This window comes from Eucyclogobius newberryi, unplaced genomic scaffold (assembly GCF_026437365.1).
Source record: "Eucyclogobius newberryi isolate DKJ021-1_F unplaced genomic scaffold, fEucNew1.0.hap1 SCAF_19, whole genome shotgun sequence".
Classification (NCBI taxonomy): Eukaryota; Metazoa; Chordata; class Actinopteri; order Gobiiformes; family Gobiidae; genus Eucyclogobius; species Eucyclogobius newberryi.
This window is the reverse complement of record NW_027315823.1, coordinates 24,747,877-24,772,190: the sequence shown is the minus strand read 5'-3', so window position 1 is coordinate 24,772,190 and position 24,314 is coordinate 24,747,877. Positions and strand designations below refer to the sequence as shown.

The 24,314-nt window shown below is 40.1% G+C and overlaps 5 protein-coding genes across 11 annotated transcripts; 2 read left to right on the top strand and 3 right to left on the bottom strand.

Moving 5' to 3' along the window:
• Window positions 1–195: 195 nt before the first annotated feature.
• rereb (arginine-glutamic acid dipeptide (RE) repeats b) lies at window positions 196–8,104 on the top strand. Of its 6 annotated transcripts, none has more exons than XM_072452388.1 (17): window positions 196–408; window positions 1,223–1,271; window positions 1,371–1,495; window positions 1,624–1,723; window positions 1,809–1,907; window positions 2,021–2,101; window positions 2,200–2,353; window positions 2,447–2,533; window positions 3,530–3,723; window positions 3,837–3,971; window positions 4,157–4,267; window positions 4,385–5,454; window positions 5,589–5,793; window positions 5,884–6,574; window positions 6,661–6,798; window positions 6,882–7,056; window positions 7,142–8,104. In XM_072452388.1, exons 1-17 carry the CDS (start codon window positions 383–385, stop codon window positions 7,173–7,175), a joined length of 3,474 nt encoding a protein of 1,157 aa, XP_072308489.1. In that variant the 5' UTR covers window positions 196–382; the 3' UTR covers window positions 7,176–8,104. The 6 variants fall into 6 exon arrangements, with proteins under 6 accessions (XP_072308489.1, XP_072308486.1, XP_072308488.1 ...); XM_072452387.1 differs by having other exon boundaries at window positions 197–408; window positions 3,834–3,971; XM_072452384.1 differs by lacking the exon at window positions 196–408 and adding an exon at window positions 515–794.
• On the bottom strand, window positions 6,881–13,195 carry perm1b (PPARGC1 and ESRR induced regulator, muscle 1b). Its single transcript, XM_072452389.1, has 4 exons — window positions 13,107–13,195; window positions 9,167–12,035; window positions 8,799–8,915; window positions 6,881–8,721 (listed from the first exon to the last, which is right to left on the bottom strand). The coding sequence occupies exons 2-4, from the start codon at window positions 11,997–11,999 to the stop codon at window positions 8,633–8,635; spliced, it is 3,039 nt and encodes a 1,012-aa protein (XP_072308490.1). The 5' UTR covers window positions 12,000–12,035; window positions 13,107–13,195; the 3' UTR covers window positions 6,881–8,632.
• A 1,059-nt stretch (window positions 13,196–14,254) lies between these two features.
• On the bottom strand, window positions 14,255–17,036 carry cunh1orf159 (chromosome unknown C1orf159 homolog). Its single transcript, XM_072452382.1, has 9 exons — window positions 16,913–17,036; window positions 16,387–16,467; window positions 16,215–16,302; window positions 15,974–16,069; window positions 15,839–15,895; window positions 15,425–15,559; window positions 15,318–15,343; window positions 15,210–15,234; window positions 14,255–14,965 (listed from the first exon to the last, which is right to left on the bottom strand). Exons 2-9 carry the CDS (start codon window positions 16,456–16,458, stop codon window positions 14,871–14,873), a joined length of 594 nt encoding a protein of 197 aa, XP_072308483.1. The 5' UTR covers window positions 16,459–16,467; window positions 16,913–17,036; the 3' UTR covers window positions 14,255–14,870.
• Window positions 17,037–18,418: 1,382 nt separating this feature from the next.
• Window positions 18,419–21,153, top strand: ccdc36 (coiled-coil domain containing 36). 2 transcript variants are annotated; one of them, XM_072452381.1, is made up of 7 exons: window positions 18,419–18,487; window positions 18,608–18,743; window positions 19,623–19,759; window positions 19,871–19,919; window positions 20,010–20,094; window positions 20,194–20,309; window positions 20,378–21,153. In XM_072452381.1, the coding sequence occupies exons 1-7, from the start codon at window positions 18,435–18,437 to the stop codon at window positions 20,966–20,968; spliced, it is 1,167 nt and encodes a 388-aa protein (XP_072308482.1). In that variant the 5' UTR covers window positions 18,419–18,434; the 3' UTR covers window positions 20,969–21,153. The 2 variants fall into 2 exon arrangements, with proteins under 2 accessions (XP_072308482.1, XP_072308481.1); XM_072452380.1 differs by having other exon boundaries at window positions 20,010–20,309.
• Window positions 21,154–21,302: 149 nt separating this feature from the next.
• kbtbd12 (kelch repeat and BTB (POZ) domain containing 12) lies at window positions 21,303–24,022 on the bottom strand. The gene is made up of 6 exons (XM_072452379.1): window positions 23,879–24,022; window positions 22,553–23,653; window positions 22,165–22,435; window positions 21,946–22,096; window positions 21,674–21,871; window positions 21,303–21,544 (listed from the first exon to the last, which is right to left on the bottom strand). The coding sequence occupies exons 2-6, from the start codon at window positions 23,623–23,625 to the stop codon at window positions 21,375–21,377; spliced, it is 1,863 nt and encodes a 620-aa protein (XP_072308480.1). The 5' UTR covers window positions 23,626–23,653; window positions 23,879–24,022; the 3' UTR covers window positions 21,303–21,374.
• Between the last annotated feature and the right edge of the window lie 292 nt (window positions 24,023–24,314).

The window sequence follows — 24,314 nt, the reverse complement described above, 5'->3', positions numbered from 1 at the left end:
ACGACTGCAGCCTTTCACCTTCGATCGCTCACAAAACGCTGCTTAATGGTGTATGTGAGGTGTTTGATTCACGCCTGTGCAGCGGCCGATGAGCAGAGCCAGTGCTTCTGCTTCTGCTTCTGCTGATCCGCGGCACATGCTCCGTAATGTACAACACCAGACAACTTTGAAGGCAGTGGCCGTGGCTGCCGCCGCCGCTGCCGCCGCCGCTGCCGCTGCTGCTGAGGTCACTGCGCTGAGAAAATAGACTGACTGCCTCCGCTACGCCGCCTCCATTTTGAATAGCCATGTAATAGGGGCTTCGCATAGTTTGTGTGTGTGCGCGTATCGCCCACTGCGCCGCGTAGTGTCAACAAGCCACATCCAAACAGCCCTTCTCGACATGGACGACCTGTTCAGTCCAAGGAGGTAACTTAATCAACTCGTTACCCGCTGTTATCGCCGTATGTCGTGCGTTTGACGCGTTTTTGCGGTTTGTCACGGCACTTTGGAGACGTTTAATGTGCGGCGCGTCAGTGGTCACGAAGTTGGTGTCTGGCTAACGCGCTAGCCAAATAAAATCGCCGCGTTACGTTTCTGTCTCGTTAGCAGCTAGCCGATCTGTCTTTGGATGCATACTGTGATGTTGTTATTGCTCACTTTGCCGTGTCTCTGCACGAATAATCCGCGCGAATGTGGTGTAGTAAACCGTGCGCCACCGGATTATTGCGCTACGCGTTGGAGGAGACGGAGTATTGGGTCGTCTTTGGGCTTGACCTGTATATTTACATGGTCGTCTATGTGCAGCTAGCAAGGTTAGGTCAGCGACATGTTGTGAAAGCTAACACCGATGATTTTAAAGGCATTTCTGCACATTTTGGAGAACTGTGCTTCGTTGCGAGCGTCAACCTGTTATTACGGAGCGGCACACACTGTTCCTGTAATGGTGACCGTAAAAAATTTGCAGCTCAAGTGTGATTGATTGACAGTCATTTGCGGTAGCCAGTGTCGGGTTTCATTCATGTAATAAAAGGAAACATCGCAGGTCACGGCTGAGATTGGCTGTCGGTGATTGTGGAGGCGGGATGTTCTCGCTGAGACCTCTGTCTACTGGAGGAGGCTGTGCGTTCACTTAATGATCTAATGCATGGGCTCGTTATCCAATAATAACATACACATCTAGTAGACTCACTCATATGTATGTAAAAGTATATATTAAATATAAATCTTTTTCCTATTGCAGGAGCCTGAACAGCACTCAAGGCGAGATACGAGTGGGGCCTAGTCATCAGGTAAAGAAGTCATTCTTACATATTACAAATATTTTTGTCCTAAATGAGAGCACAAATTTGATATTAGAAATGGTTATTACCGGTATGTGAAATTTGCAGGCCAAGCTCCCAGAGTTACAGCCACGGCCCCAGCCTTGTTTACAGCCACAGACTGAGAATGAGGAACTCATGTGGACGCCAGGGGTCAATGACTGTGACCTGCTCATGTACCTCCGAGCGGCCAGGTGAGACCTTTACTGGGGTAGCTGTGTATTAAACTGTCTGTTACTCTTTACAGTAGGCTACATTTTACATGATTAAATAGTCATGTGACTCATGTCCATGTTAAAAATGTATTTTCCACATATAACAGGAGCATGGCAGCATTTGCAGGAATGTGTGATGGTGGATCCACTGAGGATGGATGCTTAGCAGCCTCTCGTGATGATACCACACTCAATGCACTCAACATGGTAAGGTGTTTAAAATATGTTCTCAATATTGATTTCCTATGAATAACCATTAAAAAAATTAAAAATGTATTTGATTCCATCATAGCTCCATGCAAGCCATTATGATGCTGCAAAGGCTCTCCAGCGTCTCGTTAAAAAGCCACTGCCAAAACTTATAGAAAAATACTGGTCAGAGGATGATGTGGTAGGTCACTTAGTACACTGGTAATGCACACACAAAAATGTAATTTGGGGAAAAAAAATACATTTTATAAATATATATAGTTATTATAATACATATATACATTTTCTTTACAGAAACGTTTTATTAAAGGCCTCAGGCAATATGGGAAAAATTTCTTCCGCATTCGGAAAGACTTTCTACCCTGCAAGAAAACAGTAATTTCAGTCTTTTCATTATACAGAAAATATTTAGAAAAAAGAACTGTTGTTATTTCTTTCAAGATATTTATTAAGTATTATGTTGTTATAAACAGGGCGAACTAATCACTTTTTACTACCACTGGAAGAAGACTCCTGAGGCCGCTGGAACCAGAGCCTATCGACAGCAGCGGCGCCAACCATCTGCACGCAAAGCCAAGACACGCTCTGCTGTAGCTTCTTCAAATGCACCATCACAAAATTATTCAAGTTAGTCATATTATGTACTTGTTTCCCATTATGCATGAATGGATTTTTGTCATTAGGTTGACGTCTTATTCAAACAAATGTATTTCTTTCTAGATGAAGCAAGTTCAGCCAGTGAGGATGACCTTGATAGTGAGGACAGCGAGCAAGATGTTAAGAGCTGCAGCCATTGTGGTACAACTAGTATGTTCACACCTCTTTCACTCAACATCTGCAACTTTCCCTAGTAACGTTAATAGTGATGAGCGGGCTGACGTGGTTCCAATGGGGATGACTCAGTGAGAAGAAGTTCAGCGAGTGCGGGTGGGTCGGGTCGAAACGCTCCTCAGCTTTAATTTTATATGCCGTAAACATATGCACATTATGTCTCACCTAATGCATGCTTTGGAGCTCTGATTCATAACTTAGTGATATTTGTATATCCATGTTAACAGTGTAAAGAGGGCAATTTAATCTTCCTCGATGTGCTTTGGGCCAAATAGAAAAAAAAACATGTGAAACTCTGTGCGCACGAGGCAGTCACATTATAAATAATGTTTTGAACAAGTTATTTCAAAGATGATGCTCCAGCGTGAACAGTGCATTTGGGTATAAACAGTTTACCACATTAAACCATAGATGATTGCAGATATGAAGACCAGCTACAGCGATGCGCTAGACTTTAAATTAAGCATTTTAATGTGTGGTTAGGGTCGCAAAATTGAAGCCCAGTTTACAAGTTCAGCTTAGATGTTAAAGGTGGTATGGACAATTTTTTTCAGCAAATTTTTTATCATATTTCCTCGTGGCGTGGATAAATCATTTGTCCTGCCACGTATCAATCATAAAACGCACCTACCGCTCACCTGCAGCCGCGTCAGGCTCGTCCCCACGTTTCCGCGTGCCTAAGCGCATGGATCTATCATAATATAGTTCCCTCAGTGTACGGGGCAAAATGAAGACGGAGAAAGACAGTTTGAGCTGACGTAGAAGTGGACAGAAATCTACGGGAGACGAGCGATGCGATGCGCTCCGTTGTGCTAATAAACAAACGCACGTGTGTGTTGTATCAGTCCGCACAAATCGCCGAAAAATCGTCCATACTGCCTTTAACTTAGATCCGACATGGCGGGTCAGAAAAAAACGGATCCACTCATCACTAAGCAATAATTTACCTTTTCCCTTATGTTTTTTCATTAGACTCAAAAGATTGGAACCAGGGGGGCAAGAACAGCTCTGTTTTGTGCACACGTTGTCGCACACATGAAAACAAACATGGCTGCCTTCCATCAGCTCAAAAATCAGGCGGTTCCCTGTACATGTTCAAACCTGTGAAGGAGGAAGAAGAGGTGAACAGCAAACATGGCATGAGGACGCGGCGGAGCAGAGCACCTGTAAGCCCGAAGGCTTTGGTTTCAAGAATAATTTTAATGCTGTCAGTGATTGTGCAACCCTAATTAAATATTAACATTTAAAGTTGTTTTTTTTGTTATGAATTTGACAGCAGATGTCATCTTTACGAAGTGGCCACAGGCGAATCACTGGCTCCCCCAATAATGATGATCGTAACAGTCATTCTGGTTGTGCTACAAGAGCATCTGCTGCTGACAATAAAAACGACTCCACAAAGAGGGCAAACAAGGTAAAGAGGGACATGCTTCCTCATAGAACTTGTATATGAGCCAGATTGGCTAATTTGTATAAAATAATATTACTTTTATTAATGTGGTACAAAAGTGAATAATTTGTCCTGATAATAGAATGTTTAAATTGGTAATTTTTACTTGTATGAAAAGAGAAAGTAAAATGTTCTATTTATTTATGTAGAAAATAAAGGAAGAGGTTGTGTCACCAAAGTCAACTAAAAGAGTTAGGGAGAGCCCAGCGATTGCACCTGACGAGTCAGAAAAAATCACAGCTAAAAGGCCAAAGACTCAGGTGGGATGATTCAGATTGTTTAATACAAATATTTTAGCTAATAATTAAAAATAATTTCTGTCACATGCTACAGTATATTAGCTGAGGTTTTTTTTTGTTTTTTTTTAACCCCCACAGGATCCTCAGGGCTCCCGGTCAGAGGGAGAGGCTGAGATTGAAGAGGAAAGCTCGTCAGAAAGCCGCAGTGCTCAAGATGATGGCAGCAGTGACACCAAAGATATTGATCAGGACAACCGCAGCTCATCTCCCAGCATTCCCAGCCCTCAACAGGGCAACGAGAGTGACTCCGACTCTTCTGCCCAGCCCAATGGCGCTCAGTCAGAGCCAGCTGCCGCCTCTTTGGCCAGTGATGCATCAGCTTCACACACTGTTCCATTTCAGGGGCCTGCTGTCATTCCGCCTCCTCCTCAGAGGACTCCCCCCACTGCTGTGCACAGTCCTCCACCTCCATCGACAGAGCCAATTCAGACCGGCACCAGTCAGACCACCATTGCCTGCAACAGCCATCCACAGCCTGCTCCACTCTCTGCGACTGGTCCATCGGGGCAGAACCCTCCTCTCTCAGCACCATTCCAGGTCCCGTCTGCAGTAAACAGGGGGAGCCCACAACCCCCACCTCCACAGCCAGCCCAGAGAGCACCAATCTTCTACAGAGAGTCTCAGCGTCCACTGAGTCCTTTACCGGGACCACAGATCAAGCCCCCTCCCACAACACCCATCCCTCCTTCACACAAACAAATGCCACATCCGCCTTCTGCCCCATACCCACAGATGCCTGCCAACCTGCCTCCTCCTCCTGCTCTGAAGCCACTCAGCTCTTTGCCTAACCAGCACCCCCCTGGGGCAGCCCCTCCTCCACTGCAGATGATGCCACAGCCTGTGCCCACCCAGCTGCCAGTCATCTCTCAGGTGCAGAACCTTTCTGCCAAAACCATGAGCGTTCCTCATCTACCTGCAGCACCAAGCACCATCACATCTGTAACTGCATCTGCCATCAGCCCCATCCAGAGCCTTCAGTCGTCGCTTCCTCCGCTTCGACCCTCGGTCCCCATAAGCTCACAGGTTCAGGTGAAGGAGGAGCCATTGGATGAGCTGGAAGAACCAGAGAGCCCATCTCCTCCCCCTAGGAGCCCCTCCCCAGAGCCAACTGTGGTTAACATGGCTAGCCACGCCAGCCAGTCTGCTAGGTATGACACTGTACTGTCAACAATATATTCATTTTCTTAAAACTCTGTAAAACTGAGTAACATGTCAATCTGTAGCTTTTCATTTATATTATGCCACATACATTAAAAAAAAAAAATCCTTTGTTTTTCTACAGATTTATTAAACACCTGGATCGTGGGTACAACTCCTGTGCAAGAACAGACTATTTCTTTACTCCACTGTCATCCTCGAAGCTGGCCAAGAAGAGAGAGGAGGCGGTGGAGAGGTCCAGGAGAGAGACGGAGCTCAGTGCTCGACAAGAACGTGAGCGGGAGAAGGACCGAGAGAAGGAGAGGGAAAGAGAGGTAGACAGGAGTGCGGTGAGTGGTCTTCAGAGTACATTAAAACAAACATATTATGATGAAGTAAATAATAACTCTAACATGTGTATACTTTCTGTTTGGCTGCAGAAAGCCTCTAGTTCCTCTCATGACAGCCGAATGTGTGAAGCTCAGATGACAGCCCATGGACGGCCCTCCTTTGAGCAGCCTCCCACTACTGTTGCTGCGGTCCCTCCGTACATTGGCCCTGATACTCCCGCTCTGCGCACACTCAGTGAATACGCTCGACCCCACGTTATGTCTCCCACAAATCGAAACCATCCTTTCTATGTGTCGCTGAGCCCTGGAGACCCCCTGCTCGCCTACCACATGGCCGGCCTGTACAGCACTGATCCCAACCTCCGGGAGCGTGAGCTCAGAAACCTGAGAGAGCGAGAGCTACGCGAGAGGATGAAACCTGGATATGAGGTCAAGGCCCCTGAGTTAGAGACGCTGCACCCGTCCGCTAACCCGATGGAGCACTTTGTCAGACACGGCGCTCTGGCTCTCCCTCATATTCCCGGGCCTCCTCACCACTTCGCCCCCTTTCATCCTGGGCTTCTGGAGCGTGAGAGGATGGCACTAGTGGGACCACAGCTGCGACCAGAGCTGAGTTACGCTGAGCGGCTTACTGCAGAGCGCCTTCATGCTGAGAGGATGGCCTCAGTGGCCACTGACCCAGCTACCAGACTACAGATGCTCAATGTGACGCCGCATCACCATCAGCACTCGCACATTCACTCTCACCTCCATCTGCACCAGCAGGACCCCCTCGGCCAAGGTCTGCCTCTACTCAGCAACGGTGTTTGGAGACTCTCGTGATAAATCAGCAGTAAAGTTGAATGTCTGCTTCATCATCCTTTTTAGGTTCCAGTCCTCATCCTCTGGATCCTATGGGACCGGGGCCACGTCTGGCAAGATTTCCTTTTCATGGAGGACCAATCCCAAATGCTCTACTCAGTGACCTCCCTCACGATCATGAGATGCTGAGGCACCCATTGTTTGGTGAGTGTTTTTAGTGACTCTAATGTGTGTGTGCTGCAGTACTTCCAGTTTTGTGTAATTCATTTGATTAAACTTTTTTTCAGGACCTGCATATCCAAGAGAGCTGCAGGGTCCGATCCCACAGATGTCCGCTGCCCACCAGCTCCAGGCCATGCATGCCCAGTCTGCTGAGTTGCAGAGGATGGCTATGGAGCAGCAGTGGTTACATGGGCATCACCTTCACGGTGGGCCTATACCCAGTCAGGAAGATTATTACAGGTAAGGTAATACGTTTAAAATGTAAGATATTTAACAATATACTGTGTTTCACATTGTAACACAATTTTTTTATTCTTTTATGAAGTCGTCTGAAGAAAGAAGGTGACAAGCCATCGTAACTATTAGGTGGTGCATGCTCATAAACCTATACTAGTACCCTAAAGAATACTGTGTACCTAATAAGAGTGTAAGAGAATAATGGATGTTTGTTAATATCTTCTTTTAATATATTTTAGAAGAAAAATCCTTACTGTATTGTTATGTGCATTCCTCGTATAGCACTTATTGAGACTGTCAAAGTCTGTCAGAGATTTTCATATCAACTCTTTCTACTAATTTTATCAAATCATTGAACATATTTAATGCTGAATCTGAAAGTGACAGTTATTTCCACAAGCTGTTTCACAGTTTCTAACTAAGTGACAAATAATGATATTTAGTAAAGGATATGAAAACAGTACGACTTTGGGGGTTAAATTTAGATATCTATAGTTTTAAAATTGTTTCAACTGTATCAATGGCATTTAAATCAGTGTTTGGATGATGGTAATGTACCTAGCATGATTCAGTCTGTTTCCACTAAACTAGAGTAGCAAGGTGCATTGTGGTTTAGAAAGCATTGTCTAAGTTGGTTTACTCTAAATCTGCTAAATATTTGTGTAAATCCTGAAGTTTTATATATATCTTTTCACACTTTAACTGAAGCTTTTATCCTTTGTTTCTGAGAGTGTAAATATTACATGTTCACAATATTAGATGAATGAGTTTTATTCATATAGCAGTAGAAGTGAACCGTGGCTCCCTTAATTTAGCACGAGATCATTAAACCATAAGCTATTACATAAAGTATTATAAGCTGACATAATTAATTTGTTAGAGTCAAGTCATTTTGAGGCCAATACCAGAATTGACTAAAATGTTTAATTAAAAAAAATCTTTTTGGCATTTTAATTGAATTTAAATGACTGCAAAGACATTTAATATTTATGGGACATAGTATAAAAGTGTATCCATCACATATTTATTTGAATAAATACTTTGGCAATTACTCTTTTGGCACAAAATCTTTTTATTTCTGATAAAAAATTCTATACACCGTTCTAATCCATCACAATTTGTTTATTAACTATTTACAGAATAAAAAGTGAAATGAACGAGAACTCCAGTTTGTTTTTCAGTCTCTTCATGGAAATGTGTGCTAAGCTCCTGTAAATCTCTAACGCAGGCGCGTGCTCTGGCATACGGCTCAACCTTTGCGATAATCCTGATAAAAATGTTAAGCACACACCTACGTTGCACATACATATTTAATCTACTACAACGCAGCTCACAGCCCTCACACTGCCCCTGACTCTCACTTCTATTAACTACATCAACTTAACTACAGTTTCCCAGTAGCTTCACATGCTAGTACCCAGATGATGCAGTGAATGTATTTAATCTTCAGATGAGCACAAAATATAGTGTAAAGTGGATGTGACCTGATGCTTCTTGTTGTGGTTATTTTCTGCTCATCTGTATGACTGAATCGAATGTTGAGTCATTGTGGTGCAGCTGGACCCAAACTGTGTGCCTGTCATCCCTCATCTTGTAGTGAAGTCTTTTTCTTCATATAGTGTCGCAGATATTGGATTGCAGACAGTGCACTCACATTGGCAAGGAGGGCTGAATAAGAATGAACACATTCGTTAATATAAACATATTTGCTACAAATCATTTTAAAAGCTGTAGCTGTATCTTACCTGCTTTCCAGGCATCAGCTGCCTCAGGGTCAGAGGACTTCAGCACCCATGAAGCAAACGCAATGCAGACTAAACACATATCCGACTGCTTTATTGTGGAAAATATACTTTGATAATCTGAAAAAGAATTACAAGAATAGTTAGTTATAAAGCTTTTGGTGTGATCTTAGTTATTATTATGATTACTTAACCTTTAATTATTTAGCCACAAAACAAAGAATAACCTACTGTAATTTGTAAGTTGATTATTGTAAATTGTGCACTTTAGGTTTCTTTTTATTGGCTCTATATTTAATTTCTAGGATGTTATTGCATCTGGTATGTTATTGTTTCAGTTAGAACTCAAATATGTAGTTAATTTATCTTACTTGATGGCATTTGGTTCTTCTCCATAGAATTCTTCCATAATGCTGCATCTTTAAACATCTTGGGTGTCACAGAGAAGACACGAACGTTTGAATCAGTCGCATCAACTGGCTTCTCCTCATCTTCAGCCTGATCTGTCCATACATCAGATCTTTTGTCGAGAAAACAAATCTTCTCGACAGAGTACAAACTGGTTAAGTCTTGGGAGAAGCTGTAGGATCGGTCAGCGTGCGTACAATCCATTCCCCGTAAAATAGACTCAGACACTATTTTGATCGGAGAGACATCTTTAATTGTCGTGTAGTTTGTACCTAAGAAAATGCAGCCGGGTTTGGGAAATGTCCGTTCTCTTACAGTCGGACGCGAGCAGGAGAAAATTGGGATTGGCCCCTCACTGTAGGGCATGGGTGGCAGGTCATTAGTTGCTGTACAAAATGTATAGTCTGTCATGGGTGAGGCATAGTTTCCCTGCAGCCCATAGACACTGAGTGACATCGCTTCACACTTTGCCTCGTTATCATGAAAAAGGTATTCAAACACTCTGGGGATTGGAGTGACTACTTCTACTTCAAAGCCATCATTCATTCGCAAAGGCTCCTCCAAAGACATGCAGCTGCTCCGATCCCAAAACGCGCGTGACGATAAATCCCCCGTTGACTTGGGTGCGTGAATATCATACATACTCTTATTTTTTCTAATCTGTTGTGGCACAGCAAGCGTATATGTACTAACAGTGGAATCACAAAGGTTTTGACCAGAACAGCCTTCAGAGGGTACAGGTGTCCCCATGTCGTCTGATTTGTCACCTGTAGAGATGTAATCCGTGCTTTCACTTGGGTAACCTTTGTCATCTTGGTCTGGGCTTGTGTTCCTACTCAAATTGATAAACTGCCAGTATTCCTCTTCACAATCTGACGTAGAGAAATCCCAACTTGAACTGTCAAGTTTGGACTCATCTAGATTTGTGCAATAGTCACTATCAGCTGTATCCAATGTGTCCAAAACAGCACTTTCAGGGAGGTTTATCAAATCAATTGTTTCAGCACTTGCATTATCTTTACATGTAGGTTCAACGTCATCTGTTATAATTGCTTCCTCAATAGGCAACATGCATCTTCCCATTCTGATTTGCAAGATGTCATTGATTGTCAATTTTTCCATTTCATCCCAGAAAGCAGAGATGGCAAACACAGGCTGAGAGTTCCCAGTGGCGTTTGCATACGCCTCAGGACTTTCCATAGAAACGTCTAGTTGAGGTAAGGATTCAGGTCGTTCTCCTAAAGAGTCTGAATTGTCTGCAAATGTAGTTGTGTCCACAGACATGCAGAGCGCAGTGCTGTCCGTGCCACTGCTACATGTTGAGTTGTCATTTGGCGTGTTGTCAGCGCTGGCCTGAGCAGATGGAACAATCTGGGATGACTCTATGAGAGACAGGCTGTCATCTCGTTTGAAACATCTCTTTGTAAAGAGGATTCCTCTGTCTATTAAACTCTCATCGTTAATAGTTATGGATGGATTAGAAGTTGAATTGTGCATGGAGAGATGTCTGGGGTCCTCCATGGATTCTGCAGCAGAATGGTACGTTTCTGAATCATAACTAGAATTCGAGAAGGTCTCGTAATCTGCAAATTCATCAGATTCAATACTATTTGTATGATATGTAATTGGACAAACAGTGGGTTTGCCAAAGTCTACAACTGCATTTTCTAAGGTTAAATCTTTACAAGAAGCTCCAAAACATGTCAAGCTGTTCATCTTTGAGTGGTCCTCTTGAATGGTCCAAGAGGATGAATTTCTGGTTTGGTTTATTGTATCAAGATTGTTGGAAGTGTCTGTTTTGGAATTTTCTATTGCCATATTCTGGAATTCTTCCTCATTACTACAATCTTTGAGACATGTCCTTTCTATATTTACTTCTATTTGAAAGCCTTTCTCTACACAAGTACTATTTTTGACTTTTGTTGAATTACTGTTGTCTAAATCATCTATACTAGAATCTTGAAGGCACGTCAAAGCCATTGTTAGTTTAGTGTGAGAGCTGTCACTACTTACATTTCTGTCTTTCTCTTGAATGAACATGGAGTCTAACGTTTTGCTGTGTTTTGAGGTTTCATTGCAAGTGTCAAATTTGATATCTTTTGGTTCACTAGTATGTTTTAAAGAGAACATGCTCTTTTTACAGGAAACTCCAATGCATTTCAAGTCAGTATTTAGTTGTATTTGGGCACTTTCACTTTTTATTTTTATTGATTCACTGGTATTTTCTTTATCCAAACGGTCCAGGCTGTCCCCTTTACAAGAAGATTCAACATATTTTGTAATTATGTCTGTTTCCAAGCTCCCTGCATTTGTGTTTGAAAATATCTGTTCAGGTAATTTTCCTGGTTTTAGTATGTCAATGTTAGCTTCACCGTTGTGCGTGCAATCCACTTTAGAGATTTGAATCTTTTTTTCCTTCTTTTTATCCACAGGCATAGTTTGTTGAGGTGGTTTGTCATTGACACCGGTCACACAGTCACCCTCAAGAGCATCTTTCATAACAGGCTTAGATTCAGATTGTGGGTCATTTCTTCCTTTACCGCACACAGCAGAAGAACTTTGAAAAATTGAACCATCCTCTCCCGCAACTCCAGGTTCCTTAGGGTCTTCTACAGCTTTGTGCACTTTTTTAGGTGCATAGGTTTGTGTGGTAAAGTCTGGCTCATCGGCATCACTAAGACAAGAGCTGTCGGGATGAGCCAGGGAAGCCTGGATTAGACAGCACTCTTCACTCTCCTCCAAGAAGCTGAGCCAGTCATGGTCAGATATGTTCATGCTATGATCCAAGTCATCCATTTTGATCCTTCACTTGTACATCATCTTCATCATCATCTGGAAATGTAAACACAATTTCTGATTAAGTGTTTTGTTTAAAATGGCAGTAACAATTTGCCGATTAATGCCTAAAGCAGTGGTTCCTAACCTTTTTTGTCTTGAGTATCTCCTAAGCATCATGTGTATTTTTAGTCATTATAAATCATGAATAAATTTGTAGTTTATTGCCAGTAATGACCATTTTATGTTTTCCTGTTTTAATTACGGCCATGCCTTTCCTTATTCAGGTGGAAACATTTTTCACAAAAGCGTTTTCAAATACTAAAATTAATTTCCAGCGTTATTTTGAATCTTAAATCGTTCCCCTCAGACAAGTGCTCACTACCCTTGGTTAGGAAACTCTGACTTGAAGGACAAACACATTTAGGTAATTATATATGGCATGCAGATTAAAGATGGGCATTGCTTTGGTGATTTGCTATATTAAGTACAACCATCTGTTTGTTTGTTTGTTTGTTTGTTTGTTTGATTTTAATTCATGTGGCTCTTCACTTTATCAGCTAGAGCTTACGAGTCACAAGCTTCATGAGACAAAGATCTTCCATGGTCTTTACTCCTAGAAATAAGGTCATTACTTTTGCTAAAATTGAAAACACAGCCCTGAGTGACACAAAGTACTGAACTTGAATGCCTTTTGATATGAAATCAAGGCTTAACCAAGCATGAACTTGACCTGACATAGAACTCAACTGTGGTATGCTGCTCCCTTCAGAATAATATACCCACAATCCCTTATATATTACAGCGTATAGGAATATTTCTGGTGCCGTAATATTAAAATGTAACCTTTTATTTGGTATAAAAAGGTTTGGCAATAAACCTTTTTTTGCATGCCGCAGAGCAGAGCCTCGATTGAGAAAGCTTAATCCTTTAAACCGGGCAAATCAAATCATTGTATTTATTCTGGTTTTCTTCCATTGTTATACATTTTGTAATGTGGGAATGTTTATACAAATAATGGTACAATAATTTACATTATCCGCATGGCATTTATCTAAATTTCCAAACATCCATTACTTTAATTGAATTTTTTTTTACACAAAAAGAGTGTAAAGTTTGTAAACATACCTCTGTCACAAGGACAAAATGTCCACCCTGAAGGCTGTTGTGTGTCCCCTGCAGTGACATGCTCCGCTGTGTTGTCAAAGTCAGAGCGGAGCCTCTCAGCTGATATAAATAGAGCTGCTGGGTCACATGCAGACGGCCGTCCCTCAGAGGAGGTGTGACATTTCAGACCAACACAAGCACTCTTGATTATCAGAACAAAGACCAATAAAGAAGTCATTTTTGAGGAGCAGGTATATAACTTTTACATAACTCTAGCAAAGTTAATATATGACTATTACCGATAAAATGTTTGGCTGCATCTTGAACAGTATGTCAGTTGTCCAACTACACCCTTAACTCAGAACCAAAGTCATTCTAACATGTTACACCTAAAAAGGATGACAATTACATTGATCACAAACAATAAGCTTTATAGAAAACAGCTTTATTTTTTTGCAAACAATACTTTTACAATATATTTTCTTCATGATAATATAAAGACATATACAAAAGAAGTGAAAAATGCACAAATGGATCACAGCGCTTACTTGATTTGGAAATTGGCTTTTAGTGTTGTGGTGATCTATGGCCTTTACATTTAACAGAAGGCCGCAAGAGAAGATTCAAATGGCTAATGTTTAATTAGTCTCACTAAAAGCCTAAAATGGCAAAAGCTTTATTTGGCAAAAACTAGTCAAGTAATACAAAGTGCAACTATAATCGTTGCCATTGCAGCAATAAATATAGATCTTAATTACACTTTATGGCAACATATTTTAGGCAAAGTGCACAAGTATCTAAGCTTGTGGTAAAGTGCACCATTTTGTGATAGTCTGATATAAATAACATTGGTGAAATAAATAGACTGATTTATAAAATGCTTTCAGCAGTTTGTGGGCTTCAGGTGCACATGATCAAATAAGAAAATGGAAACAAGTATTTACGTGTTCAATTCCTGTGAAAGTAATAACAAATTTCAACATGGATTCCATAGTCAATGATGTTAACATTTGTAAACAAAGAGGATAATGCATTATTGTTTAGTATTTTATCAGATATCAAATATGAATACAGCTACCACCATGAATATCAAAATTAAACTAAAACAAAACAAAACATTCTGTGTGTGTGTGTGTGTCACTGATCTGAAATCGGATAAAATTTCCATGTTGATGTAGCACAGTATTGTTGCATATGGAATGATTCTTACAGCTACGCATGATGTTTTTTTACAGTTACAAAAAATACATTCACTTATCCAATGTGTCCAAGATACATCAAATAAATAAAACAGTTTCAGAGGCAACAATAAAAACAATATCTACATCTCAGAACTGCCTAGCACATTCTTTTACCCTGCATAAAAACTCAGTGCATTATTGCAATTAGGAAATAAATATTACATGTCCTGCATATAAAAACCAGGTCCAGAAATCTACCAGTATTTCATCTCTGTAAATTTACTCTTGATGCTCTTCAGATAAGATCAAGCCAGTCGTCTTTAAAATAAGTCTACTGCTTCCACTCTTACGACTACTTTCGCTAACTCTTCACAACTAAAAGCAATAGGTTTTACAAAAAAAACACACATACATGTAATGATGTAATCACTTAAGCCAATCATATTTGACAACACAGCTATGGACACTAACAGTCAATAATAGCAGTGAAATAGCAGCAACAGTATATTTGGCAATTTAAGTTATACTGTTTGATTGAAGGGTTAGTGTAATTATTAAAATGTGCCCCTACATCTGTCCTGAGGTCTCCAGCTCCCTCTACAGGTTAAGCTTGTGTAGTTGCTGCCGAAGAAACGGAGGCACTGTTCCGAGTAGAAGATGCTGATGGCCGCTCTCTCCGGACATATCTCGTCTTTCTCGCTAAAAGAAAGAAATAAAACTTTAGCAAAACTCCAAAAGAGAGACGTTTTTAGCACTGTCAAATCTATCTTTATTTGGTCGGGACAGTAGGGGTGGGATAATTTCCAGCCGTTGTCCCACATTTACCATCCCAGTGACAGCCCAACCCTGTTCTGAGATCTGATGATTAGTGGTTCTAATTGATATCACTGATTTTTAATTGGAACAGCTTTTGGTTGACTAGGATTCACTTTTAAGAACATACCTGATGTGGATGGTATCATAACTGCCTAAAAAAAATCAAAACATACAATTTAAATGTTAGATAATCATTTTCAAGCAATGTCTTGGCATAATTTTTAAAAGCACTTACGGTCTCACTTGGCTGGAATATAAAAGCTATAAAACAGAAGGAATGGTAGAAGTAAGTATACCCTTATTTGTTAATGGGACAGTATTTTTGTGTTTTTGAAGCTATACCTTTGTTGCGTCGATAGAAAATGCTTGGGAGTCGATTGGAACGTTTGAGGTAAAAAAAGGAGGCAACTGACAGAATGAGGAATAAGCTGATTAATAACGTCCCAAGAAGAAGAGAAGCTGCCACGCCCGGTCCTCCTGTTCACAACCACAACGGAAATTAACCACAGGTAAACCACCATGCTTCATTCAAAAATGTAGAGAAAGAAGAACAGCAGTGAGACACGTAATGTTTCTTAGACCTCTTTTGGGTTAGTTCTTGTTTAGAAATAGTAATACAACTATTTTATACCTGGTTTAGCCCCAATTAACTAAAATAGTCCTGTTTTAGACTTCATTTATATAATAGGTCTAGTGGCCAAACATTGTCTTACTTGGTGTGATGTTTGTAAACTACCGTCTTATTAGTTAACTTACCAATTTTAGGAATGACTGTAGTGACTGTGGTGTGATTCTTTCGCTCCACTGTGTAGTCTTTGAAAAGATGACAAATTGTGAACACACTTCAACAAACACAATCAGTAATAACACTGCAATGTTTTGAGTATTTACTGTAGGTGCAGGTTGTTATGTTCTCCAAATCCACAGCTGCAGTGTCACAGAAAATGCAAACAGTGTTGCCGTTCTCCAGGACCCGCAGAAAGCATCCTGGGGAAGGATATCATTTAATGACATCTAATATTCACAAGAGCTTATTGCTTAGGTTACAATATTTGGCAAACATGTTAATTGCAAAAAAAAAATAAAAAATTGTGGAAAAGTTGTGGCCTGTACTATCTGCAGTCGCGGTTACCTGGTTCACAGTGAGTGTCATTTGAACAAGTGCTGTTAAGTTTCTGTTGCTTGTCACTGCAACACTCCAAAGAATTTTGGTGTAAAGCCTTAAAAAAATAATTAACAAATTATTAAATCAGTAAATCCTTCACAGGAATTGCGCAGATAAAATGATTATCTAACAGCCTAACCTTGGTTACAGGTGTCTCTGGTCGAATAAGAATCACTGTAGCAGCCAAGACTAAAAGAAATGACAAAGCCATGCTATAACCCTAGAAGTAAGAGGAGAAACACAGGAAAAATGTGAAGAAGACTGATTCACAAAGACTAGTTAAGTCTCAAGAGACACATGCCTGACTGGTTCGACAGGTTGGTGAAGGTGCTGTGCTAAGCTACTATGCAAATGTGCGTTTAGTGGTTGTGTAGCATTATGTCTAACTTCAGCAACAATGAGTGATGGCCTTTTATTATTAGTGGATACATTTCAAATCCACGTGACAAAATGTGGAGGCAATATACCCACATAATAAACTCCCTTAAACAACAAGAGATAAACATACGACTGTCCTTTATCACATGAAACCCCAACTGTTCCTGTCAAGGATCAGTGATATAATCGTGAAGGTGTTTTGATTAAACGCAACCTGTTACTCGTTTTATGTGTTGACAGCAGCAAGAGCAGCTCGCTACAAGCACGTACATATAAATACAACTTACCAGCCAAATAGCAGCTAGGCGTTGACCCGTCCAGACTCCAGCGTGGTATCAGACACAGCCGAACACCAATTTACATTCACCTGACAATCATTTGTGTTTAGGGTGACAAAAAACAAACCAAAAAACTGTCGCGAGAGTGGCCCATGGAGTAGCCACCTGCTTCGGTTTGGCGTATGTACTTCCGGGGTTGTATTTCACAATAAAGGATAGACGAACGTAACCTGTAGGGTTGTATAAATACATAGTTTGAATACAGCACAGTCGTGTCATGTTATTGCTATACAGTGTATGTAAGAAAACAAAAGCACTTTTTTCACATAATCCATACCTATTGGCACTAAAAAATACAATGAAAGGTGAATTTGGTGTAAGTGCATTAGTCTGAAGTCAGACTATAAATAGAACAAATGTTTTTTAACATTATTATTTAGATTTTTGCTGCCTTACAATCACAAGATGGCCGCTTCAATTGACACGAGGATTCAGTGTATCTCTAGCTTCTCTTGCACAGCATCAGATCACTTACTTCAGGTGGCGGGAAATGATAAAGTGCAGCAGAACATTTACGGGCTCAGCCAAAATCTTCTCGTAAAACTGTAAGTGTTTATACACCTGTTCACATATTTACAATTCATAGTTGAATCCAGTATTGAATGATTAAAATGACATAGCAATTTAGCGATTTTCGGTACCAACAATTTCTAGGCATCTTCTATTTTAACTTTAGCAAGTCAGCTGTGAAGTTAACTCATTTGAAGCAAATGTTCAATAACAAATGACGTTAGCTGTAGGAATAGACAGTAAGAGAACGTTAATGACAAGTACATTAGTGAATGATACTGTAATTATAATACTTTTTAGAGTGGATCAGCTCTCATGTTCCCACACGTGTTAGATGTATTTGTTTAATATGTTCTATGTCCCAACATTAAAGGACATTTTGTTACAGTTAACACTTTGTAGAAAATTCTTCGTCAGTAATGTATACTTTTAACTTTTAACCATACCATGTCTTTGTCTTTTATTGTATACTCTGTACAGCTTACCATTGTATGTATTCTAATATTGATGCTTTTAGGGATTAGTGTTTAACATTTGTCCTGGGACAGCAGGTGAAAAATTACTCTTTTGGTTATAAATCTAGTACACGTACAGAAATGTATATGAATATACATTGTCCCTGTTAGACAAACTAATAGATAAAAAATAGGGTTACAGTGAAGGTCAGGACCTTGTTATGAGGAAGTTTAAAGTGCATATGCCAAGCTAGACTACACATTTTACTAGTGAACATGGTGATATATTTTTTTTTTTTACGTTTACTTAGAGATGTGACATATGTAGAGGTAATTCCACAACTGTTACCTGTAACCTATCTATAACAATAGTTATGACTTGACAAATAATAATACCTGATGACACATTTATTTTAAGAAAATATATAGTTTAAACTGTCAACATTTTGTGTCTGTTGTGCGTAAATTGCTTCTACATTTGGGTGTGTTTTTCAGAAATTGTGAAAATGAATCACATGAGGAATTTGACAGAGATGATGAATATACCAACTGGAAACAGGTATACAAATGAAAATAAACCTTATTTCACAGAAACTGGCAAAAAAAAAAAAAAAAGTAGACAATTAACCTTTGCCTTGTAGCCACACTAATATAAACTTTTGTTGGTTTCTATTGATAGGACCACTAATGCCAATGGATACTCCAACATAACAGATTCACAGCTTTTCTTTGGCTCTCAGTTTTGGCCTGAAAATTCTCAAGCTGCTTCTCAGTCATTGAGTTTGTCTTCATGGAACTCAACACAATCTCAGGAGGTAAGCACAACATGTCATGATTATAGTTTCAGAGTTTATTGGAAATAAAATTATAGTTTTAGAGTTTTGTGCCTCTGAATTGTCTGTGGTTGGTCATTTTTCAAACTATGCATCCCTAGATAGTTTAACGTTGTTATTGTACCATACTTGGGACAAACCTAATTTTTGAGAATACTTTAATCAAATGTTCCCACTACTATTTACAATAGAACCTGTATTCCTGATAAATACTTGCTCACATTCTGTCAAAAGTATATATATTGAAATGGGGTCGAGACCGGAGAACGACATGCAGCAAACCGTCACAAGCCGGATTCAAACTCCTAACTACTACTAACTATTAGGAAGCATTCACTCTAAAGGATGCATTTGCAATCCTTAAATTAAATATTATGCAAAATCTAACTCAGAAATTGCTGTATTCTCCTACCCCCTATCCCTGCACACATGCTTGTACTTCTTTGTGATTATTTGAAAAATTAGGTGGGACTCATTTATGGTTCTAAAATGTTATGTAGCCACTTGTAAATAACAATTCGCTGCTTGTTACAGTGAAATCTCACTATGAAGAGGCAGAGTTTATCAGTTCAGTTGTTTTGAACAGGAAGTAAATTGATCTGTTACTAAGCCGTTTTAGATCAATATTGTGTTTTACAGTAAAACATATAAAAAGGTGATCTACTTAGGTGGTAGTTCAATAATCAGTTCCTAAAAAAAGCATAATATGTCTTTTAAGTGCTACTTTTCTCTTTGGCTACATTTAAATACAAATTAATTTCGATATGGGCCTTTGGTCTTTTTAAAACAAACATGCTGTATTTAGATCATTAGATTTATGCCGTATGAAAGAAGTCCTTTACTCTATACTCTTTTTGTTAGGAAAGTGACTCAACTCTTCTACGGACTTACCAAAGTAAACCTCTTCTATTTGGAGAAACTAAAGATAAAGGGAAATTTTTTAGCCTGCTAGACAAATTTGAAGAGGACAAGAGGAAGACTAAGGAAAATTCTGACAGGTATAAGACTTATATTATGATTGATATAAAATACTGTAAATTCAGATTCCAAATGTAAAGCAGATTAAGATTAATATTTAAATAATTTACCAATAAATGCTTCTTTTGCAGTGAGACTTTAGTCAATGATTGTATACATATTCGAGAAACTCTTAACAAAGTAAGTGTAAGAATAAAAGCAAAGTTTATAATCATAAATTTCAATTGTCGTTTGTCAGCTTTATTACTTATATATGTACACCGTTTTTAGATTCACCAACTTGCTACTGGCACGGAGAAAAATAGTGCAGTTTGTTACACAATCCTTGAAAAGATGGAACAGTTTGCTTCAACACGTAAGTGTGACTGCTCTATTTACCCTCTAGATGGCACTGTTGTACAAAAGGCAAATGTTGATCTAAGGTTGTTGGTTATAAGTATGTTAACCTTCTCAGTGCAGAATAACCTAATAAGCCTCCAGAGTGACATTTCCCTGCAGCTACAGACCTTACTGAATGAAGTAAATTCACAAAAAGAGACGGTGACAGAATTAGAGAGCAAGATGGAAAAGGTCTGTAAAGTTAATGCATAGGCATACATTTTTTGAATCGTGGTTTGTAACATGTTTCCAATGTTTAGGCCACCTCTTCTCTCGCCTGCTCTATGCTAAGATTAATGACCAATGTGGATGGCCTCAAAAAGGACCAGCAAACAGAACGAGATATGCTTGGAGAAGCCCTTAAGCTGCTGAGAGCTTTAGTCTCCAAGGATTCACCCAAACACTGCCCAGTGACATTAATGGATAGCTTCATTCAGACCTCACCTAGTCTTATGCACTCTTTGCCTGTAAGTTTGCAAGAAAACCAACTGGAGAGCACACGGTCTGTTGTTATGTGTAAAGCAGATGCATCAAAGGAGAACAGAATGAGTGTGGCTAAGAGGAAACCCAAAAGACTCTCAGTGCGACGGAAAAAGCGCCCTCTAGTGATGGCTCAGAACAGCAAGTCTATGGTCCTTAAGGAAAACAGTCCCTCTCTCCTGAGCTGTAACAAGTTGCCTCAGTCCGAGTGTCACAACAAAATTGAGAGCAAGAGTTTCATCACCCCTCTGACTTGCTGGTCCCAGGACAGCAACAGCTCAGCCTGTTTGAACGGGATCGACCCCATCCTGGACAGGACAGAGGCCTCAGCACAACCTGGAGGCCTGTGGCAGTTGTTTGATTTGGACTAGAGATTGAATCAAGAAGAATAAATTACAGACACAATGACCATAGTTTTGTGTTATTTAAGCTGGATTTAAAGTTTAAATTAATTGAAAGTATTGTAACATTGTCCACTGTAAACAGGTCTTCCTACATGGATATAATTTATTGCCAATATTTATTATAACATTTTACATTTGAAGTACTGATCCAATAAATATCATCTTCCAAAAGCTATAAGTCTAAATTCATCACTATACAAAACAAACACACATACTAAAACCCAAATATTTACAGCACATTGTAAATGTATATTGTAGATCTTATTATTATTAATTATATATTTTTGGAACAAAACCCTGATTACATTCTTTATAAACACCAGATTAGTTAGCTTCAAACTCACTCATTACACGTGAAAGTGTGACTCAAGTGTCATTGTTTAAGTAGGTCTGCTGGTGGGGACATGAGTCCTCTTGGGTTGAGCTTTGCTACAAGGCACACGTCATAGTTACTATGCATTAGAGTGCGGCGAGCCACCACTGACCACCGCTTCTCCTTTGGATCCAGCTCCAAAATGTCCTTTGTAATATCATCATGCCGATCTGAACAAAGTTAAAGTGAAAGAAGAAATGAAAAGTCCCAGTTTTACTTAAGTTTAATAAGTCCCAAGTGAATCAATTGGGATTTATTAAACATATGATAATACATGTTATTCACAAGCTGGTTCTTACCTGCTCCACTGTAGTATCCACAGATATAAATTTTGCCACCCACCACTCCTGCATTTGAAGCATTGGTACGCAGGGAAAGCTGGGGACATGGAAGTCGAGGGCCCTCTTTCCAGAAGTCTCCATCAGGGTTATATATCTCCACAGTATCAAGACAGTGACGGGATTGTCCTCGGTCTAGACCTTCACACCCTATGCCTCCTGTAAATATGAAAGAAAAGGTGAACATATGTTTGTAGAGTTTTACCTATTGTACATGGTCTAATCAATCTTACCCATCACATATATTTCACCATTGACTACCACAGCAGCACAGCGATACTTTGAGTACTTCATTGGAGCTAGTTCCGTCCACCTGTTTGTGTTGGGGTCAAACTCCAAGAGGCGGTTACTGAGGCGGTCAGGCTCATCATCCAGACGATACGACTGTACGGTAAAATAAAAACTAAGCATGCCTAGTGTGTAAAAAATAAAATAAAGAATAATTTAATTACCTGTGGAGTTCGACCACCTATTACATAAAGGCGCTCATTCATCTTTACCACACTGTGATAGGCCAAAGGAAGGGGTAGAGGTGCTGCGCTGCGCCAAGGACCCCCCTGCAGGGACCAGCGCTGGACACAGTTAGTGATGAGAAAATGGTTCTTCAACTTCATTAACCCGCCCACTAGATAAAGAGTGTCCCCCAGGGAAGCTAAACCGTAGGAATCACGGTACTCTGCAGATGTAATCCGCTCCCAGCTTCCTTGTGCCTCAACTTTATATCTGTAAGAACACATTATCAGTAGTTGTCACAGTATGAACTTTGCAAATATTTGTATGATTGCATTGTCCCTGTCAAATAAATACATACATAAAAATAAATACATTTAAGGGACATACCTGAAAATCTCAACATGTATGTCTTTTTGCCGAGCCATCTTGCGGACATTTGCCTCTCCTGACACAATAATGACATTTTGTTCCGTCACAACCCCAGCACCAACGTGTCCCAGAGCGTCTCCATAGCAGGGTGAGGTCATATAATAAATTCGATTTGTAGATGGAGCAAAGCAAAAACTGCGCTCGCAGTAGTTGCCATATCTTGACCTAATCCCATCACTGTCATTGCCCACACAAAGCAGCAGGTCTGTGGTCTCCATCCCATACCTCAGCTTCAGCTTTCGTGGTGCAGCACATGGATGCATTTCTGTGACATCCAAAGCCATATTCAACATCTCTAGACATTCAGCATCAGCCAATAGAGCTGTGTTCCTCTTCATACTTGCTCTTAAATAATCTGGATTTATGAGAGGCAGTCGCACTCTTCTCAGCAGCTCTGGGAGATGTCGGGCTCTTAATTCCTCATCCAACAGACTGCCATGGTTTACCCAGCGAAGAACCAAATCTAAGATGGTTTCTTCTCTGGAAACATTGAGATCATCTGATGAGATGAGATTACCGAGCTGATGGGCCTCTAGCTCAAGGACCTCTTCATTTTGACATACTTCAACAAAGTGCTGCTTCAGGTAATGATGTGCACGGTCAGCCAATTCTTCTGCACCAAGGTCACGAGCAAAGTAATACACACCCAGGCAGTTGGAGGCATCCATGTTCTCTGTCATGTGCTGCCGACAGCGATTAAAAACATCATCCATCTGTAACAGAAAGGAGGCAACAGCAATGCCTTGTACGTTGTCGTTAGTGAGAGGCAGATCCGCACAGTACATGTAGTTCAAGAGAAGAGCCAGGCTGTCTGCTGGGGTGTCCCTCAGGAAGACCTCTTTGTTGTGGCACTCCCGAAGCCCACATGTGAACATGACATGAAAGTATGGGCTGAAGGCTGAGAGCACAACCCTGTGGCAAGGGAAGCTGATGCCCTCAGCCACCAACACCACATCTGTCAGATGTTCAGTCTCTCTCATCCTCCTCAGCTGGTCCATCAGCACCACGCCATGCTTGCATGTGAGATCCATGTATTCAGAGCTTAAGAACTTGAACTGGCTGTTGTACAGAGAAATGGGAAAGGTTTGGAAAAAAATTATAGAATAGTTCAAATAAATATGTTAGAACTTATGTATAATATATAGAAATTAAAATGAAAATAAAAATGTTTATATATTTTTTGTGCTAAGAAAAACAAAGACAATAGAGTAAACCACTAAGGGAAATGTTCAACTCCTCTTAACACATGTATTTCATCTAAAACGTTTCACATTTAAACCTTACCGGTTTTTAGACTTTAGACTGGTCAAAATTAAATCCACTGTAGATCTTCAGATGGTAAAAACATTTGTGTTTTCCTCTTGTTTTTATGACTATACACGGTGGGTCCCTTTGCTAAGTTACTGAGCATAGACTAGAGACCAAGATATGTGCCCCCGCCTCAGTGCCCTCTGAGCTACTGTCCAAAAATAGACGGTGTTTTGGTAGAGATTTTTATAGGTCACAGTAGTTCAAGATCAGAGCAATGCTGGCTTATAAACATCAATAACCATCTGTTTAAAGTGATGAAATAAGGTTTTTCTATTATTTTGCACTTGTATTTGCAGCAATCTTTGTTGTGTTCTTGTATAAGCCAGTAACTTGCATTAGGCAATAGTATGAACACAACAGCTCCCTGCTTAGAATCAGATTTCATGAGCTCTGTCTTAAAGTGACCATG

What these genes read in the sequence shown, in the direction of transcription:
- rereb (XM_072452383.1), top strand. Translation starts at nt 673, where the DNA reads ATGTGGTGTAGTAAACCGTGCGCCACCGGATTATTGCGCTACGCGTTG. An exon ending in ACCATCACAAAATTATTCAA is followed by an intron (nt 2,354 to 2,446) that starts GTTAGTCATATT and finishes ATTTCTTTCTAG; the next exon opens with ATGAAGCAAGTTCAGCCAGT. An exon ending in GCTGAGGCACCCATTGTTTG is followed by an intron (nt 6,799 to 6,881) that starts GTGAGTGTTTTT and finishes ACTTTTTTTCAG; the next exon opens with GACCTGCATATCCAAGAGAG.
- perm1b (XM_072452389.1), bottom strand. Translation starts at nt 11,999, where the DNA reads ATGGATGACTTGGATCATAGCATGAACATATCTGACCATGACTGGCTC. An exon ending in GAAGAACCAAATGCCATCAA is followed by an intron (nt 8,916 to 9,166) that starts GTAAGATAAATT and finishes ATTCTTTTTCAG; the next exon opens with ATTATCAAAGTATATTTTCC. An exon ending in AGCTGATGCCTGGAAAGCAG is followed by an intron (nt 8,722 to 8,798) that starts GTAAGATACAGC and finishes ATTCTTATTCAG; the next exon opens with CCCTCCTTGCCAATGTGAGT.
- cunh1orf159 (XM_072452382.1), bottom strand. Translation starts at nt 16,458, where the DNA reads ATGGCTTTGTCATTTCTTTTAGTCTTGGCTGCTACAGTGATTCTTATT. An exon ending in CAGAGACACCTGTAACCAAG is followed by an intron (nt 16,303 to 16,386) that starts GTTAGGCTGTTA and finishes TATTTTTTTAAG; the next exon opens with GCTTTACACCAAAATTCTTT. An exon ending in TTTCTATCGACGCAACAAAG is followed by an intron (nt 15,344 to 15,424) that starts GTATAGCTTCAA and finishes TCTGTTTTATAG; the next exon opens with CTTTTATATTCCAGCCAAGT.
- ccdc36 (XM_072452380.1), top strand. Translation starts at nt 18,435, where the DNA reads ATGAATCACATGAGGAATTTGACAGAGATGATGAATATACCAACTGGA. An exon ending in ACTAAGGAAAATTCTGACAG is followed by an intron (nt 19,760 to 19,870) that starts GTATAAGACTTA and finishes CTTCTTTTGCAG; the next exon opens with TGAGACTTTAGTCAATGATT. An exon ending in TTCGAGAAACTCTTAACAAA is followed by an intron (nt 19,920 to 20,009) that starts GTAAGTGTAAGA and finishes CACCGTTTTTAG; the next exon opens with ATTCACCAACTTGCTACTGG.
- kbtbd12 (XM_072452379.1), bottom strand. Translation starts at nt 23,625, where the DNA reads ATGGATCTCACATGCAAGCATGGCGTGGTGCTGATGGACCAGCTGAGG. An exon ending in ATACATGTTGAGATTTTCAG is followed by an intron (nt 22,436 to 22,552) that starts GTATGTCCCTTA and finishes GTGTTCTTACAG; the next exon opens with ATATAAAGTTGAGGCACAAG. An exon ending in TAGGTGGTCGAACTCCACAG is followed by an intron (nt 22,097 to 22,164) that starts GTAATTAAATTA and finishes TTTACCGTACAG; the next exon opens with TCGTATCGTCTGGATGATGA.